Genomic DNA, 20,224 nt, shown 5'->3' on the forward strand with positions numbered 1-20,224 from the left:
GAAAAATCCTTAAATGACTATCAATGGAAGAATGAATAACTTTTGGATGTAATGAAAAATGGATAAATAAATGCAAGACTATACAGCAATGAGAATGAATGAGCTACAAATACATGCAACAACAAGGATGGATCTCACTTTGGCAGGCTGAATAACGGCCTCCAAAGATAGCCAGAATATGAATCCCTGGAACCTGTGAATGTCACTTATACGGCAAAAGAGATTTTGCAGATGTGATTAAATTAAGGATCTTGAGATAGGGGGATTATCCCTGCTTTATGCAGGTGAGCCCTAAATGTAGAGGCAGGGAAAGATCTGACTACAGAAGATGATATAATGACAAAAGCAAGCTTTGATCATAGAGAAGAAGGGGTCACAAGCCCATAAATACAGGCCATCACTGGAAGCCAAAAAAGGGAAGAAAACATTCTCCCTCACAACCTCAAGAAAGAGCCAACCCTGCTGATACTTTGATTTAGGCCTAATGAAACTGACTTTTGGACTTCTGATCTCCAGGACCATAAAATAATAAATTTGTGTTGTTTTAAGTCACTAAGTTTGTGGTAATTTGTTACAGTGGCAACAAGAAACTAAAATATTCACAAAAACGATGAACGAAAAAAAGTCTATTTACATAAAATAGAAAACAGGCAAAACTAATATATGATTTTAGAATTCAGGATAGTAACTTTCAGCAAGAAAGAAGATAGTGTTAAGACAGGGTAAGAGGAGGGTTTCTGGGGTACACATAATGTGTTTTGATCTGAAGACTGGTATATGAGTTTGCTTAATTTGTGAAAACCTTTATTTGTGTACTGTTCTGTGTGTGTGTGGTATATGCAGTTTTAAAAACTGATGCCTTTTAAACATGTATTAATCTGATAATCTGCCGAAAAAGATATATAACATATATTCAAGGGGATGGAAAAATACTTACTGAACAATAACTTTATTTCTCAAGAATGCTAAAGATTTTGTTTCTCTCTTCAAGAGATTTTAAAATTTTTAACTGGCAAAACATAACAGTGACTCTCAAATGCTTAAAAAAAAATCTAAAAATAAAATATTGCATAAGTATCTTTGTTATGCCTCGATATTAGGACTGTAAATTACAAAAACACAAGTAAAACCACATTTTTTGAAATAACAGTAAACAAAAACAAAAGGCAGGTACTACATACCAAATGACCAAAATGTCTTCTGGGCCTAAGATTCTTGAAACTAGTAAAAATTGTAATAATAGAAATCTCTCTATAGATCATTAAATATAAAAACCATTTATAAAACACATCACAATTTTATTGCTTGAAGAATACAGCATATGAAATCACAAGAATGTCAAAATGAAAAGTCACTAGGCTTCAAACGTATAATACATTATCAGATGCAGTAAAATATTAATTAACCTGAACTCTGCATCAGAAAAAAAAAAGGTGTGGAAAATATCTAAGTTGTTTACTTAAGAAACAGATATACTTAAAATAGAAAGTATAAGGATGTTACAGTACAAATTAGAAAAGCCAACACGTATTAACTTATTATTGTTCTAGACTAGACTACCTTTGGTACTTAAACTTTTTAAAAAACGATTTCTTCTATCTCATCCAAATGCACTTCATGGGTATGACATCCATGAAGTAACTTCAACTTAAAACATTCAGCAAAATTAACCTTTTCACTTCATGGGGGAAGTATATTTAATAAATGTATAACAATATTTCCCTTTTACTAAAACTGCAAAATATGATCATTAAGAAACCTAATAGTTATAAAACTTTACTTACTTAGCTCTCCAATTAAAATTGAAATCATGGGAGCCACAATCTATTTTTGGGCTTGGTGAATACATAAGTTTAAAAGATTTGGCAACTGACATAGGAATTTAATTACTTAATACTATCTTAAGTGATTTTTCCTTTCTGTTTCCAAAATATAGACACTATGCCATTTCTTCAACATCCTGGATTCCTATAATCACTACCATACTTTATTTTTTAGAACCAAATTAAAGCTTCTCTCTTTTAATAAGCAGGTAGAAACTATTTATGTTCCATATAGGGCTGATCAGTTATAACACAACTTACGTTTCATATAGGGCTGATCAGTTAATTCATATAGGGCTGATCAGTTGTAACACAACTTCTTAAGCAAAACGAATCTTTGTTTTAAAGCTATCACTCAATTATGATGGAGACAATAATGTCATCTCAAAAGGTCATGTTGGACTCTAGGCCATCTAGTCGGGAAAATGTAAAAGTAATTCTAAAAACAATAAGTAAACTATAACTACAAGTTAAATTAAAAATCCCTCTCTCATAGCAAGCATGCTCATTAACTTCCATTTCTTTCCCCCAGCAAAGGTTTGAATATTCATGAACCTCAGTTAAACCAAGGGAATCAATGCAATTGTTTCAAAAGTCCCACCTATATATTTGAATAATGTGAGTATGGATGGACTAGGTAAGTAATACTATCAACAATTACTGAATTAGAGCGAAAGAGTAAAAATCATGACAGACTTCCAAACTGGGCAGTCCTTGAAATGTCATAGTGGAGCTCAAAATGAATTATGTTGTAATAAAACTATAGTTTTTACCTCTACACAAAACAAAAACAAAATAAAAAAACATAACCACCAAATTTATACAACTACTATTAAACATACTCCTTCCTAGTTTTTTAATGTCTTGAAGTTTTTCTAAACAAGTATATTGATCTGAGCATATATATTTATTGCCTATATATGTTCTCATTTTAAAAGACAAATTCAGATACTACAGAACTGAACTCTTTCACCAACCCAATCCAATGTCTACTGATTCACACAGCACCCCCCCCTTAATAATTTAAAATTCACAAGTTTTAGTTTAGTTAAAAGGGCAGAGGAAATGCAAATGCAGATTTAGAGCTTTGTAGAAATTTCACTGTATTTTTATAAACTTGAAGTTTTCTGTAACACTGTTTATTGATCAAACGAAGGACTTGCTGCTATCTAAAATTTCATAAACACCATTAAAAATTCAAAATTGATATTATACTGAACCTTAAATTTTCAATAGTTCAAAGAGACAGTTTTTACATGTATAGCACACAATAGATGAAACTTAATAGCAGACATCCCTAGAATACCAATGACAAGTCCACCAAGATGCATACAAAATTACAGATAAGCATTTCTTTCACTGTTTTTGTTGTGCAGGGAAAAACATTTATAGAAGAAATAGAAACTCAGCTGGTGAATTTCAGATATCATCATCATCTTCTTCATCCTGAGAAGATCCCGCCTGATTAGACGCACTGGCTGAGGCAGCAGCAAGCTGGGCTTGTTGGGCAGCTTGCTGCATTTGAAGCCATTCCTGTTGGGCCAATTCTGCTTGTTGCTGTCTAGCCTAAACACCCAAAACATAAAAAAAAAATGATAATAACAATTTTTAAAAAACCTATAATATATACACTTTCATTAAATGTAGATTAGGCCAATTTCAGACAGTTATTATCATACGCAGATATTGTCCAACTACTATGTAATTGTCACACACCTGGAGAACATAAAATCTATAGGTAAATATAATTAGAGATTGCTTTTTTCTAACTACACAGGTCTAAGAAATTTCTCAAACTTGCGTCTCTTATAAATGGCCCTCTTTTATTTCACGTAATTTATGACCTTTGGTTCAACTGAAGAAGCTGAAAAAGTTGACAAAAACCCACAATATTCCCTCTAGCTCTTTCCCTGTACTTTTCTGTTCCTTTCATTTCACTTGACTCTTCTGTACTCTCAAATTAAATTTTGATATAAACATTTTTCAATCTAAAATTTATATGGTTTAAAAGTTCTCTAGTATAGTACCTCTACCTCACATGAAAGAAGTACTGTACATGCATGCAGTAGCTACCCCAATATTTCTTTCTGAGTTTCCATTACAATTCCCTAACCTACGATATGCCTGTCTATCTGTGTCCCTCATTCCCTCTCTGTAAGCACACACATTTGCATATACACACATACACATACAAATATACATATCCTTTCCGTATACACACTAGTTAAAAGGTACTACTTAAAATCCATTCATCTGATATATCCTCTATTAAAAACAACCACAGGATTTTAGAAACCAAGATGTATACATATGAATTGCATACGAAACAGCTAAGGCTCGTTCACAATTTAATTTTCTGTTTGCAGAAAAACCACACCAAGAAGGGAAAAAATGAACCTGTTCTTAAAAAGGTCTTACAATTTCCCATTAGACTCTGCCAAAACAATCCTTTTCTCCTTTTCTGTCTGTTCTGGGAATTGTGCTTTAAGTCCAGTTCATACCCTCCCCTTTATGCATAGGTAATTCCTAGTCATCATTTGAAATGCAAATCAGTTAGTCTTTCTTGACCTTTCCAGGCCATATTTTATGCTCTATTTCATATACCATAATTCCCTATGCATTCCCATATCCATCGACGTTGTTCTAGAATTATCTAAGTTTATATCTTTTTTTCCACCAAACTTGAGAACAGAGATTGTTTCCATATTCTGTTACATTCCTAACACAAAGGCCTTCAGTATTTTCTGAATGAACATGCTACAAGAAAACAGTGACGCCCAGCATAACCAGTAACATTTAAGATTTTACCATATACAATCCTCACTCTTCTGAATAATCTGTCATGACTTTATTATCCAAACATTTCTAGATATAAATTCTAATCAGATCATTATTTCATTTTTTTTTAAAAAAAAACATTTGTTATCAATCAAATCCAAATTTCCTAGCCTAGAGTTCAAGGTCCTCCAAATTAGTGTCTACCCCAACTTCTAGAACTATAGTCTTTTTTTTGTAACATGTACTTTGTGCTTCAAAAAAGCCTAGAATACAAAATGTTTCCCAAATATACACCATACTTCCTTATCTTTGCTACCTTTACTCATGCTGACATTCATCCTATGTGAAATTTCCTGCCACTTACTGAAATTTTACCCTTCCTTCAAGTCAAACTGAAATACTGTTTTCTCCTCCTGGTATCAGTCAGTGTATAATCAAGAGAAAGAAGTCACACGAGTTACTGGAATGGAAAAAAACTAATATAAAGAATTGTTAAACAAGTATAAAGTTGTTTTTAGGCAGCTGAAAAGGCAGGAAGAGAACATTAAGATGTCATGAAAGTAGCTACAGGAAGCAGCCACCAACCCTAAAACTGGGGGAATAGAGGAAAATGCTGGAATTTTTAAAATTTTGAAGCTTAAAGAAACCACTTCATGGAACTGAAACTCAGACCTCAGAAGAATGGGCATAGATAAGCTAGTACTAACATATCTGTACTTAGACGAGGGCCCCAAGGGTTGTGATCCACACCACCAGACTAGGGGGATGGAGTGCGGGTTCAGGCGCGTTGTATATTAGAGAAAATGCAAACAGGATTCAGTCTCTGCTACAGGAAACTGATGCAAACAGGACGAAGAAGTGTTGCTGGTTTGTTCAAAGGAACTGAAAGACAAGAGAAAGTAAAAGGAGAAAACCCTTTCTCTTCCTCCATCCATGCAATCTCCCACGAGAGCCCCATACTGGCAACAGAGCCTAATAGAGAGTCAGCTAGCAAAGAAACATGTGGCTTACAGAGTACTAGGTCCAGTCACAAAGCAGAGCACAGAAAGGTAGTTCTGGAGCTAAGCTAACTGCTTACTAATTGGCATACTCCTGCACCCCCAAAAATTGATGTAATATTTCCATACTTGAGATCTCTTTCTTTCTCTTTCCTTCTTCTCTCTTTCTATTTTTGTAGAGATAGGGTCTCACTATATTGCTCAGGCTGGTCTCGAACTCCTGGGCTCAAGTGATTCTCCCACCTGGGCCTCCCAAAGTGCTAGGATTACAGGTGTGAGCCACTATGCCCAGCCAGAATCTCTTTCTCATAAGTGGTCGGCCTCATTTGTTTTTTTTTTTTTGAGCCGGAGTCTTGCTCTGTTACCCAGGCTGGAGTGCACTGGCACAGTCTTGGCTCACTGCAAGCTCCGCCTCCTGGGTTCACGCCATTCTCCTGCCTCAGCTTCCCAAGTAGCTGGGATTACAGGAGCCCGCCACCACACTCGGCCAATTTTTTTGTATTTTTAGTAGAGACGGGGTTTCATTGTGTTAGCCAGGATGATCTCGAGCTCCTGACCTCGTGATCTGCCCGCCTCAGCCTCCCAAAGTGCTGAGATTACAGGCTTGGGCCACTGCGCCCAGCCCAGCTTCATATTATAGTTACCTTCCTCATCCAAGTAGTCAGTCTCATAACAGCTGTTAGTGTGTCTGCATTATACCTCCCCTACTAGATACTAAGTTTCTTAAGAAGAATGATATATTCTTCATTTTTGTATATCTACAGTACCACATATGTCTTGCAGACAGTAGGGACATGTTAATTTAATTCTGACTTGAAATTTGTTGACTGAAGGGCAGGAGTGGGGTGGTGCTGGTGTAGGTGGCAGTAGTGAAGTGGAAGAAGAAAAGCTATTACCTTGGGGGAAAGCTACCCACATAACCATAGTATCAGAGACTAATAAAGGAAGAGGTCTACATCAAATGTTATTTTTAAAAAACCAGATGAGTAAGAATTGAAAGAAAAAAAATTACTGAATTTGGTGATTAAATGTCTCTGTGGTAGGAAAGAAGTTAAATTTGAGGAATAAGTGATTGTATGTTTTCAAAAAATGGTAGCACTGATCTTTATTTATTTATTTATTTATTTTAGAGACAGGGTCTCGCTATGTTGTCCAGACTAAAATTCAGTGGCTATTTACAGGCATAGTTGTTATGCATTGCAACCTTGAACTCCTAGCCTTAAGGGATTATCCTGCTTCGATCTCCTGAGTAACTGGGACTACAGGAAGGTGCCACACCTTGCTTGGTGGGTGACACAGATCATTATAGCAAAAGATGAAAGGGTTTGGGGGATACAAGGAAATGCAGAAGACCTGTATATGGTTAAAGGCAAAGAGGAAAAAATAAGTAAGGAAAAGACTATAGATATTAGAAAAAACAAGGCTAAGACAATTTTTACAGTAAACAAAAACTTTATTTTGCTTCGGAAATTAGAAACCAGCCATTCTCCCTAATGATAACTGTCATCCATTTTTGTAAAGAAATAGGAAAAATAGTTGATTCTAACACACTAGCATATTTACTTTTATGGCAGGAATACCCAGAGTTCAAAACCAACTAACAGAGCTCCACTAAAAACATTTTAAGGCTGGGTGTGGTGGCTCATGCCTGCAATCCCAGCACTGTGGGAGGCCAAAGTGGGCAGATCGCCTGAGGTTGGGAGTTCGAGACTAACCTGGCCAGCAGGGTGCAACCCTGTTTCTATTAAAAATACAAAAATTAGCCGAGCATGGTGGCGCATGCCTGTAATCCCAGTTACTTGGGAAGCTGAGGCAGGAGAATCGCTTGAACCTGGGAGGTGGAGGTTGCAATGAGCCGAGACAGTACCACTGCACTCCAGCCTGGGCAACACAGCAAGACTCCATCTCAAAAAAAAAAGCAAAAAAAACCCTAAGAGTTCATAAGAAAATTGCAGGGCAAATCAAAGATATAAATTTAACCAACTTAAGCACACCTATATTTTGTGGTCTAATCAATTACAAATTGGTATAATTTTGTGACATGGAAAAAATTCAAATAATTTCAAGTCTCTATAAAGGTTTTACTGCAAAGGTGCTTGATTTGGTTGTTTATTCAATGGTCTGCAAAGCTGTGTACTAGTTACATTTCAAATTTAATTGACTTCTAGATACCATGCCCCTGTATTAGCTCTGATACTTTTCTCTGAACATAAAAGCATTTCTATGCCTTTAAAACTAACTGTTGACCTGGACTCACTACTGCACATCAATAGTCCCAGCTACTCATGAGGCTGAGGTAGGAGGATCCCTTGAGCCCAGGAGTTCTAGGCTGAAGTGTGCCTGATAGAGCCTTTCAATAGCCACTGTACTCCAGCCTGGGCAACATGGTGAGATCCTATCTCTTTTAAAAAAAAAAAAAAAAAAAAAGTTGATTGATAAAATTTTACTTGTATTCATTTCCACAAATTGAACATTTTTCAGTGATATTTACTCTAATATTTTTTTTTCTCTCTTGCCCCCTACTCAATCCATCCCAAGTATTTTTCTTCTAAAATTGGGGTGTGAAAGACAGGTAAGCAGGCATATATTTCCTAATTCACTTTTCTTTTGGAGGTTTTCATTATGTTTTAAGATACTCATGCCCACATATTAAAATGACTCATTTATAATTTAAAGTTAACTTTAATCTTGATGTATTAAAGGTTCCCTCCTTCCAAATATTTGCTGCTAGCTTCAAATGAGGCTGTCATTATGTTAATATTTAAAGTCTAAAAGATGAAACAAAATGAAAGTGACAAAAAAGATATATTTACTTATCCATTCTTTCACATTTAGAGCTTCAGTGCTGTAAGGAAGAAGTACTAGGCAACTTCTATAATTTTACCTCTCCGCTGGTCATCCTCACAAAAGCAAAGAAATACTAGAGATCTTCATACATAAGCCAGGGTAAGAAACAAGGGAGATAAAAAAGAGGAATAAAAAACAGATAATTGGGATAGAGAGGTGAAGACAGATATAGCAGGCAGTCAATTATTTCTTTACATTTTGCCCTAACAAGGATATTACATATTCTATTTAAAAGCCCCACAATAAGTTTAAGCAGACAAAATGGAGGCTAGAGCATCAGCATGGTATTGTAGAAACAGTAGAGGCTTTTGGGCCAAAATACTTAAGTTTAAATACAGACTCCAACACTTCCTAACTTTCTGAACTTACTGTTTTATTTAAGTCAATCTTTCCCACTCAATCTTCCCCAGCAGACTAAGCTCTATAATGACAGGAACCCTGTCTCCTTGTTCACTCTTGTAAGCCTAGCACCTAGCACGATGCTTGGTAAATAGTAAGGACTTCAGTAAGTAACTGTAGAACAAATGACAAATAATTTCAAGCAAGTTGTTCCACCTCTGAGTCTATTTTTTAATATGTAAATGAATATAATAAAATTTATATTTCATAAAAACTCTGCCAAGTTTTTATGTATTTAAAGTATCCAGGAGAGCATCTTCTGTCACCAAGGTCTGCAATAGCATAAATCAATAAATGCCATTAATGTTTTTAAAACACCAACACTTCTTCTTTCGTACCTTATATTCATATGGATTATAACATTGCATGTACTCACGCCTGCTTCAAAGGCTTTTCCTCTTTAGTGCCTATGATAGGCTGTGAGGATTAAATGAGATAATGCAAGTAAATTACTTGGCAATGTGATTGACACATGGTTAGAACTCAATAAATGTAAGGTTTTCTTTTTACCTTAAGTTTAAATGGTACTTGGTGTCTAGTGACTAACCATACTTAAGACTCAAATGCAGTTTGATGTAAACCAAACTGATCGTTATGGCTGCAGATAGATCAGCTACAGGACTAATCTGGAAGAGTTTACCTAAAACGATACTTCCCAATTCTAATGGTTACTACAACTTCTCTTCTATTCAATCCAAAGCTGCCTTATAATTTCAAATGAGAGGCCAGAACTTAGAAGAGAAAAAACAGCCTTGCCACCAATTCCCCTCCCTTTTCTTTTTGAAACACAGGAATATTAGTATTTGGTTCTAATCCTTCAGAGTCTAGATGTTAGAATTATAACAAGCACGGAAGAAAACATTTTCTCCCTTTGCTCTACTAGCTTTAAAATATTTTTTTAAGATTAAAATGCTTCAAAGGTATACATTAAATACCTAATTTAACTACACAGTTGATATTAATCAGATTTTGCTTATATGTCACGCATCATAAAATTTGATAATTTTCTCATCAGCTCATCATTTTAAATCTTAAGAACATTTATGTATACTTTTCACGCCTTAAAATGGTCATTCTGTCTGAAAAAAATATCAAAGTGAAATTTCAATAGGTATTTGGAGTTGTTCTCTTTAGAAAACAGATTGCTGCAAATATTTACATTCACATACACCAGAGTCAAATTGGTCAGCTCTGAACACTAGATTCTATAATTAACTACCTAGAAAAGGGGAATCCTCTGGGTATGTCTGTTAATTTAGGAAGCAATTTCAGTTAGCAATCAGGGTAGGATTCAGAGGAAAATAATTTAAACAAATTACTTACTTTTGCAAATAACTCTTGCTGCTGTCTCAATAACTCTTCTTCAGGAATGCCAAGGTTTTCCAAACGAGAACTGGCCTTTCTTCTTTTTAATGCTACTGTTTTACACTCTTGCAAGACTTCTTTTACTTCACTGATGTAGGAGCCAAATCCCAAACTTTCTAGTGCTAGAGAAACGAAAATATTAAAATGTGAAAGGGTGATAAAACACAGCTTTCCCCCAACCTGTGGAACATAAAGTTTTTGTGGGCTTTTCTTTGGGGGAGGGGAATGTTTTGCTGTTTTCTAATAATTTTACCTATTTTATAGTTGTACAACAATTGTCTGGGCAGCCAAGACAAATATTTTATCAATCTGCTAAATATTAGGTGGCAAATCAGTTAAAACTTGAAGAACCAAGGCACATGCCTTCACTTTTCATTCTGACTAATTTTTAAAAGACCAAAGCATTTCCTGTAAGCGAGGAGAAAAAAAAAGTCCATTATAAGAACATATGGTTTTAGTAAGAAAAAACATTTTGTGTCATTTGACTTAGAAAAAGTAGGCTGGTAACACATTCTCTACTAAGTTCTGGTAGGACAGAATAAAAGAAGAGAATTTTTTCTTTTGTCCAATACACCAACAGGAAGCTATTTTTAGCAGATACTCAAACTGCCAAGTTTAAAAAATACTGGTGGAAATGAAAGTCATGAAATTCAGCACTTAGAGTCAGCCAACAGGTTTCTCTTGAAAATAAAAGTTAACAGGAAAAATAAAAACATATTTAAACGATGTGGCAAAAAAAACTGAGATTAAAGAAGACTATAAGGACACAAGAAGCATTAATAAAAAATTTTTCTCCCCTTTTCATATTTAGAAAGGAAATTTTATAAGGAAAAAAAAAGTGGGCTGGGCATGGTAGCTCATGCCTGTAATTTCAGCACTTTGGGAGGCTAAGGTGGGAGGATCCCTTTATTCTAGAAGTTCAAGACCACCTGGCAACATGGCAAGACCTCCTCTCTACAAAAAAATAACAAAAAAAAAATTAGTTGAGTGTGGTGGCTCGTGCCTATGGTTCCAGCTTAGGAGGTTGAGGTGAGAGGATTGCTTGAGTTCAGGAGATGGATGATGTCATGAGCCATGACTTTACTGTACTCCAGCCTGGATGATAGAGCAAGACCCTGTCTCAAAAAAAAAAAAAAAAAAAAAAAAATCACACACTCTAAATACCTTCTGTAATCCAGAAAAGATAAGGCATAAAATTTCCTTTTGGCTCACAGTATTTAAAATTATATCTTATAATTTTGGTATATTGACTAATGCCCCAAAGGCATATTTTGTATTGTGAACCAATGATGAAACATAGGTGGTGAAAAACACAGTAAATCAATTTAGGTCATCAGTTCTTCAAGTCTTTCAGGCATTACTGAACCAGACTCCTTTTAGTATATATGCTCTCACTTCTAACTTCAGGAATTTGCTCTTCTGGGACAATGTCAAATATACCTTTACAAATCTACATGCCCATGCAAACTATGGTTTTTAAGACATTTTGAATGATTTACAACTTTAATTATTTCAAATGTTAAGCTGTTTTCATCAGCCTTCTTTAGAAATAATCTGATGCCAAAAAGCATAGTACTGTCCTATAATTAAGTTAACTCACCTCCCCTGACCTCCCTAAAAACTTCAGAAAGGCATTATTCTAAGTTCTGTATATCAAATTCGCCAACATGGCCGGGCACAGTGGCTCACGCTTATAATCCCAGCACTTTGGGAGGCCGAGGTGGGCAGATCATTAGGTCAGGAAATCGAGACCATCCTGGCTAACACTGTGAAACCCCGTCTCTACTAAAAATACAAAAAATTAACTGGGCATGGTGGCGGGTGCCTGTAGTCCCAGCTACTCGGGAGGCTGAGGCAGGAAGAGTTTGTGTTCAGGAGTTTGAGGCCACAGTGAACTATGACTGTGGCATTGCACTCCAACCTGGGTGAGACAGCAAGACCCTGCCTCTTAATTAAAAATAAAACAAAAAATATCATATTCTTATTAGTTTTAGGGTTGTAGGAATCAACAGGTAATTAATACAAGGCATTTAACAGTGTCTAGCACATAAGAATCACTTAACCAAACTCAGACTATGTATTTCTCATCTTTATTTTTTATTTTATTTTTTATCTTATTTTAAATGTAAAAGAGTACCCTCATAAGTGTACAGCTAAAAATGAAGGTATAGCTATACAATATCATATTTAAATACAAGCTGGACAAGTATATTTATAAAATATTACATTTATAAAATTAACAAATCAACACAATCGAGAGACAACCCTTCAAAATACCATAAATTACTACACCAGACATTAAGGAAATCCAAACCAGCCGGCCATGGTGGCTCATGCCTGTAATCCCCGCACTTTGGAAGGCCAAGGTGCGGGGATTATTTGAATTCAGGAGTTAGAGGCCAGCCTGGCCCACATGGCGACACATTGTCTCTACAAAAAATACAAAAGTGAGACAGGCGTGGTGGCACACACCTGTAATCCCAGCTACTCAGGAGGCTAACGCATGAGGATCGCTTGAACCCGGGAGGCAGAGTTTGTAGTGAGCCGAGATCACACCACTGCACTCCAGCCTGACAGCGTGACTCTGTCTCAAAAAAAAAAAAAAAAGAAAGAAAAGAAAATCCAATCCAAGCTATTTTTTTAACCATGGAGGGCTTGGATTAAAAAAATTTTTTAAATATATAACTACCTTTAAAAACATTTAAGGCTGAGAACACTGCTTTCAAGAAACTGGCAAGTAGGTCCAAGGTTAATATTTAATTTTATTCAAAGAATTGCCATATGTAAAAACTATACTCTCAATAAAATGGTTGAAAAGGAGCAGCCATAAATTTAATTTCAAAATTGCATTGACTTTAATTTTAAACACATTTGGCTAACAGATATCAATAACCAGACATAATACCTTCTAAATAGGGAGCTATTTTACTTCATTTGCTATCATGTATTAGTTATCATTCCCATTTTACACAGAGAGAATATTAAAGGATAAAGGAAATGGCTCCCAAGCAGGGCCACTATTTATGGTTATGTAGGTTGTTCAGTACACAACATACTAGAAGGCCATTCTTATTGTAAGTTTCATAAATTTGTATGTTTACTGTGATACTTTTTCTGGCAGACTGTAGGAATGCTTTTTAAGGAAGGAGTGCCTTTTTCTAATTTGTACAAAGGGACCTTATGGACTATTGATGGCTCTATTTCTAAGGATCTCATCTTTCTAAAACAGAAAATTTTTTTTTTAAAATTTGTGGGTAAAACTAACACACATCACTATCTGTCACCCTATGCCGTGTATCTTAAAACTACAACCAGAGAAGTCCACGGTGTATATTAGGGGAAAAAATACTTAGCACATTTTTCGGCTTAAGAGACAGATGTTAACAAGACAGCTATTCAAAAAACAAAAAAAGAGTAAAAATTTCTTCCAAGCAACAATAATCTTCATATAGGCTTATCTTATTTTATAAAGTGATGTACTCCTGAAAGTTTCTGTCATAACATGAATTTATGTGAATCACTTTATACTTCATATGCATAAAACATGTTTTTCATTTTTAAAATTATGTGATATACAGTACCTTTTAAATACTATATAAATCAGCATTTTCTAATTTCTCCATTTTCTTTTGCTTGTGGGAAGGAAGGGACTAATGTATTTCACATAAAATACATTAAGAGGATGTAGGCCAAAGTGACTTCTTGGCTCATTAGCCTGGCAAAGGTTTCTGAAGACCCTTAAGAACCATGTCCTCCATGGTATCACTACTGGAAATCTTGGACAACAATGAGAGACTAATGGCAGGGAAGAAATTGAGTATCATTTATCTTAATATCCTTAGTAGTATCTAGCACAATGCCAAATACTTGATAGTATTCAATAAGTAATTGTAGGGTGGCAGAAGGAAAACAGAAACAAAAGATACATTAATTTTAAGAAAAGTATTAATAAAATCCTAACTTGAAAAGCATTTGATTATGTGATAAATTTTGCAGTGCAAATTAGATGTGTTCCTTCAGAAAAAATATCTGTATGAATGATTATTTACTACTCACGTCCACTTTCCAACACAGACTGTGGTTTAGGCTTTAAAGCAAAGGTTCTCAGAGTGTGGTCCATGGACTTATGCCGGAACAGCTCCTAATGGTTAACCTGAGTTAACTATGGAAATTCAATGCATTTAAGTACCTTCATTGCAATTTGACAAAATAATTTTATGTCTATTGAATCTAATAGTAAAAAGTTGAGTGTTGGTCTTTTCCTCATCTTTTCCAGTGATCCATTTTCATGTTATCTTACAAAGGTACCAGTGTGAGAAGGACAGGAATTTTTAAAAAACTCCTTCAACATAAGACATCTTGGAGCAACTCAGTGGCTGAAGATGCAAATTTTCAGATACTCTCAAACTTTTACTACTTTCAGTTACAATTCTCATAAATGTGAGGGGAGATATTTCATGTAAGGTTCTCAACCCTTGACTAATTCTCAAAAATTACAAGTAATACCTGAAATCAAGTATTAGTTATACATAAATAAGAAAACCTTAGTTAAAAGATTTGCCTAAGGTTAAAGAATTCTCAGTGCAGAACTTAAGCTGACTCTCAATGTCAATTCTTTCTATAAGGTAACAGAACATGTTAGAACTCATTCAAGAATACGTGTTCACAAAACACTGCAATAAAATAGGAACACCTTTTACAGCTTAGAACTCCCTCTAGGCCGGGCGCGGTGGCTCCAGCCTGTAATCCCAGCACTTTGGGAGGCCGAGACGGGTGGATCACGAGGTCAGGAGATCGAGACCATCCTGGTGTACATGGTGAAACCCCGCCTCTACTAAAAATACAAAAAACTAGCCGGGCCAGATGGCGGGCGCCTGTAGTCCCAGCTACTCGGGAGGCTGAGGCAGGAGAACCGCGTAAACCCGGGAGGCGGAGCTTGTAGTGAGCCGAGATCGTGCCACTGCACTCCAGCCTGGGCAACAGAGCGAGACTCTGTCTCAAAAAAAAAAAAAAAAAAAAAGAACTCCCTCTATTCACTTATCTATGATCTTCAATACCAAGTCTACTTTCTTAAACTCAAAATAAGCAAAACAGAAAAAAAAATTTTTTTAACTAAGTTATTTCATAGATTTACTGGTGATTAAATTGGTTCAACTTTAACTTACATTTTACAGAACTATCTCAGAATGCTTAATTTGTTCAGACAAGATAAAGCAAGGTGGGAAATGAACAAGTGAAATGTCCTAAAACAAAGTCTAGTTCATTAAACTTATCACTAAAAACCCAAACTTCAACATGTGAGAATCATACCACTTTAAAATGTACATTATTTATTCCACTTGGATATATTCTACATTCCTAATCAATGCTGACAGAAAAGTAAAAAAATGTCCTATCTATTACGATTAGTGTATAGGAACACACTTCAAACACCTAAAACATATAAACCTTAAGAATTTCTTTAAAAATTTAACCTCTGAAAACAAAACTTCTTTGGAATAATTAAGCAATATGAGATTACAAATGTATAAAGTCTACAACCCCAATTAGGGAGAATTCTTGGGCGAAAATGTAGATTCTTATCCACCTACCAATAGCATAATACAATAAAAAAAGGTAAAATTTTAAGACTATAACATGTCAATACATGATTTTCAAAAACAAATCATCTTCATTACACAATAGAAATGCTTTTTCACTATAGCTTTCTGACTCACACATTAAACTGAATTTAGCATATTCCAAAGTTGAATTATTTAGCATACTGCTTGCTACAGCTGCACTTCTATTCCATCATGTCAATCAGAAATCTAAATATATCCTAGAAAAGAATTAACTCTCCCCAAGAAGACAGACTGTAATGTGTTATTAGGTTTTTGGAACGATCCCCACTTCTGTAGTGTAAACAAATATTTAGGCAGACCCTGTTGAAATCTTTTGCAATTTTCATTAGAAAGGCAATGTTGATAAAAAGTTCTTTTTCCTTTTTATGAGTTGTAAAAAGAAATTACAGCTATCTGTGCTGGATAATCTTGTGAAAGACTTATGACAGCAATCACACATACAATGTAAAAATAAATACACAAGAGAAAAAACAGACAACTTGGCTTTCATTTTACTTGCTAGAGTATTCAGCATATCAAACAAGTAGAAAAAAAAAAACTAGTACTAGTTTTAAGAATCAAATATGCTTTTTCCTAGGGATTTTTCTCCTTATGTACTGAAATGGCAGGATATATTTTAAAACTACTTTCAAGACGTCATAAAGGATTAAAAATCAATCATTTAATCCTTTTGTCAATATTGACAGGAAAATATTGGATATGGTCAACATAAGCAGATGTGTTCTCTACTTCAGTACAACAGGAAAGTCACATTTTGAAAAGTTAAAGTACAAAAATTAAGTGACAGACAACCACCTGCCTACCAAAATGATTAAAATTAACCATTTTTTCCCTGGTTTCACAAGCAATCAATACTTTTAATTAGATTATTGCGAAAGGCAAGTTCTCACTTCAAATTGAGAACAACTCTTTCACAAGAGTACACGTAAAAATATCGCAAAAGGTACATTCCCGAAACATTATGACTAGTAAATATGTTTCTCCTCTCTGAAACCATCAGAATACAGTCCCCTAAATCCCTACTACGGGGCTACATCCTTTTCAGGATAAAAGAAACTATTTAAGCTTTCAGAAGTGCTGTTCAATAAAAGCCTAAGTGTATACATCCAAATAGGAATGACAGCACGAAAGGACGGGAAAATTTTCCGTTAAAAAAAAAAAACTTGCATAAACTTTCAATCAAATATTTTAAAACTTATCTCCACAGAATAGAACAAAGCAAACGACATAAAGGCAAACAAAAAGAAAAAAACGAAAATTTAAAATTCACCCTTTTCTTACAGAATGGAACAGGAGTGCTTTCGTAACTCATTCATGAACGTACTATCAAACCATTTTTAGAGCAGAAAACATACCTCCTTTTATTCAACAACGATAAACTTGACAACGTTGAATACATTGTATGTTAAGAATTTTTTAACTTATGTGTTCACAAAATAAATCTTTTCCTCTACATTGGTGAAAGGTCAGGTGGGGAAGGGGTGCTCTGTCTCCACCCATGCTTGAAGTTCCTCTGTCTGAATTTTTAACTTTCCAAGGGAGAACTTCTGCGTTCCTTAATTATTATCTAAGTTCAACTTCAGGCAAGCAATTCTTGTTGCTTCGGCTTACCTGGCTGTAAAGTGAGATCACTCTTTTTCTTTATGTTTTGGGGACGTTGACCTAAATGTTAGCACTCCTTACGTGTATTCGCTAGATGAAAAGTACTGCAAGAATGCTACAAAGGGATTGTTTTTAAAGCAAGGGCTGCCTACATGCCAGTCTGGCTTTTTCATTAAGTTACTTACCAGTGAAGAGGAATGAAGGCTTTGACATGAAAGGGTCATGCGATTAGCAGACTGCTCCCCTAGACCCTCATTCAAACCAATTCCCACACATGACTTACCTTGTATGACATGCTCTGGTGAGATGGTCTTCTTTTCCGATTTGTTACAAATCTCATTGGCTTCAGAAGATATAAGGTGAATGAATTCAGTGCAGCAGTTCACCACCAGCTCTCGAGCATCGTTGGCCACCCGGACATTAGGAAGAGTCTCTTTGATCATTTTATTGATAGCAGCTCTGGGGATAGTGAGATCATCATCGTTGCCAGACGAGGAAGCCATAGTACCTTCCTGTTTCTCGCGTCCCGGCTTTTAAAAACTCCCCGGCTCTGGTCCACTACTCCACGGAGATCTCTCAAAAAGCCGCCCTCGGAGATGATCCCGGGGGGTGCTTCGCGAAGAGGGTGCAGAAAATGAACGCAAGAGGAGCTGGCTTGAGGGCTGGGAACGCTCGCGTGTGAGAGATTTAAGATGAGTTTGGGAAGAAAGTGGGGGCCTGAGGATTCTAGAGAGAGCACAACCCAGGCTGAGGGGAAAGCGCGGTGGTCCGGAAATTTGAGCGGCTGGGGAACCACCTTCGGGTCTCCTCAGAGGGACGGGCACTGTCACCTAACTGGTCCCCAACGGCGTCAAAGCAGAGGCAAGATCCAGGGGCACTGGCCTCGCCGCGGTACCGGGCGGGTACCCAGCGGGCTCGGCTCTATAGAGCCCGAGGCCCCGCTGCCGCTGCCGCCGCCGCCAGCAGCCGTTGCCGCCGCCTCGGCCAAACCATCCTTCAGACACCCGCGCCGCCGCCTCACAACATGTCCGCCGCTGCCGCTGCTGGAACGGCGACGGCCGCCTAGGAACTAATATAGACAGAGCCAGGCACAGTGGGAGTCGCAGTGGCTGCCACGGTGGCCGCGTAACCCGAACGCAGATCGTGGAAGCCGAAGCGGCGGCAACGGTGGTCCCTCCAGAGGCCAAGGAAGATTTGCAGGAAGCCGCTCCCGACACCCTTTGCGCCGCCGGAAGCCTCGTTCCCTTGGATTTCCCCCTCCCTCCCGGACCGACTTCCGGGTGTGGCTGCCGCCCTTCCCCCACCCACGCCGACGGGAGCCGCCCGTTCCCGCTGCCAGCAGCTTCCGCCTGCTGTGGTCCTGGCAAGCACCTCGGGATCCCATTCCTTCACAGGGGCCCTAGGCGGGCAAGCGCGCGCCACACTGTACCGGAGAGCTCCAAGCACGCGCTTGGTCAGGGGCCCGGACGCTAGATCTGGGAAGGGGTGGTGGCTGGGTAGATGGGCGAGGAAGGATCGTCTCTGCTCTCTCTCCACCAGCTGAGGCCTCCGAACCCTTCCCTAGCCGGATCTGGGGACAGAGGAGCGCTGGTATTGATAAAAGAACTCTCTTTGCTATTCCTTTAGGAGCCCAAATGAGGATTGAAAGTGACAAGAATGGGGCCTGGGCTTGGGAGTGGGAGGTGGGGAAAGCAGAACCCCGTGTGCCTGTTTCTGCGTCGTCTGGAGAGAAAGCTTTTGAACATGTCTAATAGACCTTATTCGGGTAAAAGCTCTCTAAAGTCCTCCACCTTTTTTTTTTTTTTTTTTTTTTTACTTCATGGAAAATGAAACACTCAGAGAAGTTACCTGCCTAGAGGAGACTAAGTCGCCTAATGGATAAGTAGGAAAGTAGAAGTCAGTTCCAACGTATGCATGGCTTACAATGAGCCATATTAGAAGGTTCCTATTTAGACAGTTTTCATGGTGCATTCCATGTTGGCTTCTACAGGGCAAAAAAAATGTTAGAACATCTTAAACAACTGTGTTTGCTTCTTTCCATAGTGACTAGTAATATCAACAGGTGTCAAGATCTAAACAGAAATTACATTTAAAAAAGTGTGTCAGCAGGGCGCTGTGGCTCATCACACTTGTAAACCCAACACTTTGGGAGGCTGAGGCTGGGGGATCACATGAGCCCAAGAGTTCAAGACCCCCCTGGGCAACATGAGACCCGTCCCTACAAGTGTGTGTGTGTGTGTGTGTGTGTATTCCAACATCCCACTGTTTATAGTATAGCCTCTTCTCCCATGTGACAGTATGACACTCTTACGGTTTTTTTTTTTTTTTTCACCAGGCTTGGTGGCAGGCACCGTAGTCCTGGCTACTCTGGAGGGTGAGGTGGGAGGATGGATTGAGCCCAGGGGGTCAAGGCTGCAGTGAGCTGCGATTGTGCTACTGCATTTCCAGCCTGGGTGACAGAAAGATTCTTTGTCTCAAAAAACGTTAAAAAAAAAAAAAAAAAGGTCAAAAAACTAAGTTTGTCATACTGTCCTGTGGAAGAAGAGGCTATATAAATAGTGGGATGCTGGAATTTCTAAAAACAAGACACCGTTTAAATCCATTTTGTCACTTTGGTTCATCAGATTCATTACTCTTGATAGGATGACACCTGGCTTGTTGACAATGTTTTCTTTTTTTTTTTTTTTTTGAGGCGGAGTCTTGCTCTGTCGCCCGGACTGGAGTGCAGTGGCCAGATCTCAGCTCACTGCAAGCTCCACCTCCCGGGTTTAGGCCATTCTCCTGCCTC

At 37.4% G+C, this 20,224-nt stretch overlaps 1 protein-coding gene across 1 annotated transcript; it reads right to left on the minus strand.

The window, feature by feature from the left end:
* Nucleotides 1-1,277: 1,277 nt before the first annotated feature.
* Nucleotides 1,278-19,024, minus strand: DR1 (down-regulator of transcription 1). The gene is made up of 3 exons (XM_023230987.3): nucleotides 17,720-19,024; nucleotides 10,169-10,332; nucleotides 1,278-3,389 (listed from the first exon to the last, which is right to left on the minus strand). Exons 1-3 carry the CDS (start codon nucleotides 17,937-17,939, stop codon nucleotides 3,243-3,245), a joined length of 531 nt encoding a protein of 176 aa, XP_023086755.1. The 5' UTR covers nucleotides 17,940-19,024; the 3' UTR covers nucleotides 1,278-3,242.
* Nucleotides 19,025-20,224: the final 1,200 nt, after the last annotated feature.

Source organism: Piliocolobus tephrosceles, chromosome 1 (genome assembly GCF_002776525.5).
Source record: "Piliocolobus tephrosceles isolate RC106 chromosome 1, ASM277652v3, whole genome shotgun sequence".
NCBI classification, from domain to species: Eukaryota; Metazoa; Chordata; class Mammalia; order Primates; family Cercopithecidae; genus Piliocolobus; species Piliocolobus tephrosceles.

What these genes read in the sequence shown, in the direction of transcription:
- DR1 (XM_023230987.3), bottom strand. Translation starts at nt 17,939, where the DNA reads ATGGCTTCCTCGTCTGGCAACGATGATGATCTCACTATCCCCAGAGCT. An exon ending in ACCAGAGCATGTCATACAAG is followed by an intron (nt 10,333 to 17,719) that starts GTAAGTCATGTG and finishes TCGTTTCTCTAG; the next exon opens with CACTAGAAAGTTTGGGATTT. An exon ending in AGCAAGAGTTATTTGCAAAA is followed by an intron (nt 3,390 to 10,168) that starts GTAAGTAATTTG and finishes TTGGGTGTTTAG; the next exon opens with GCTAGACAGCAACAAGCAGA.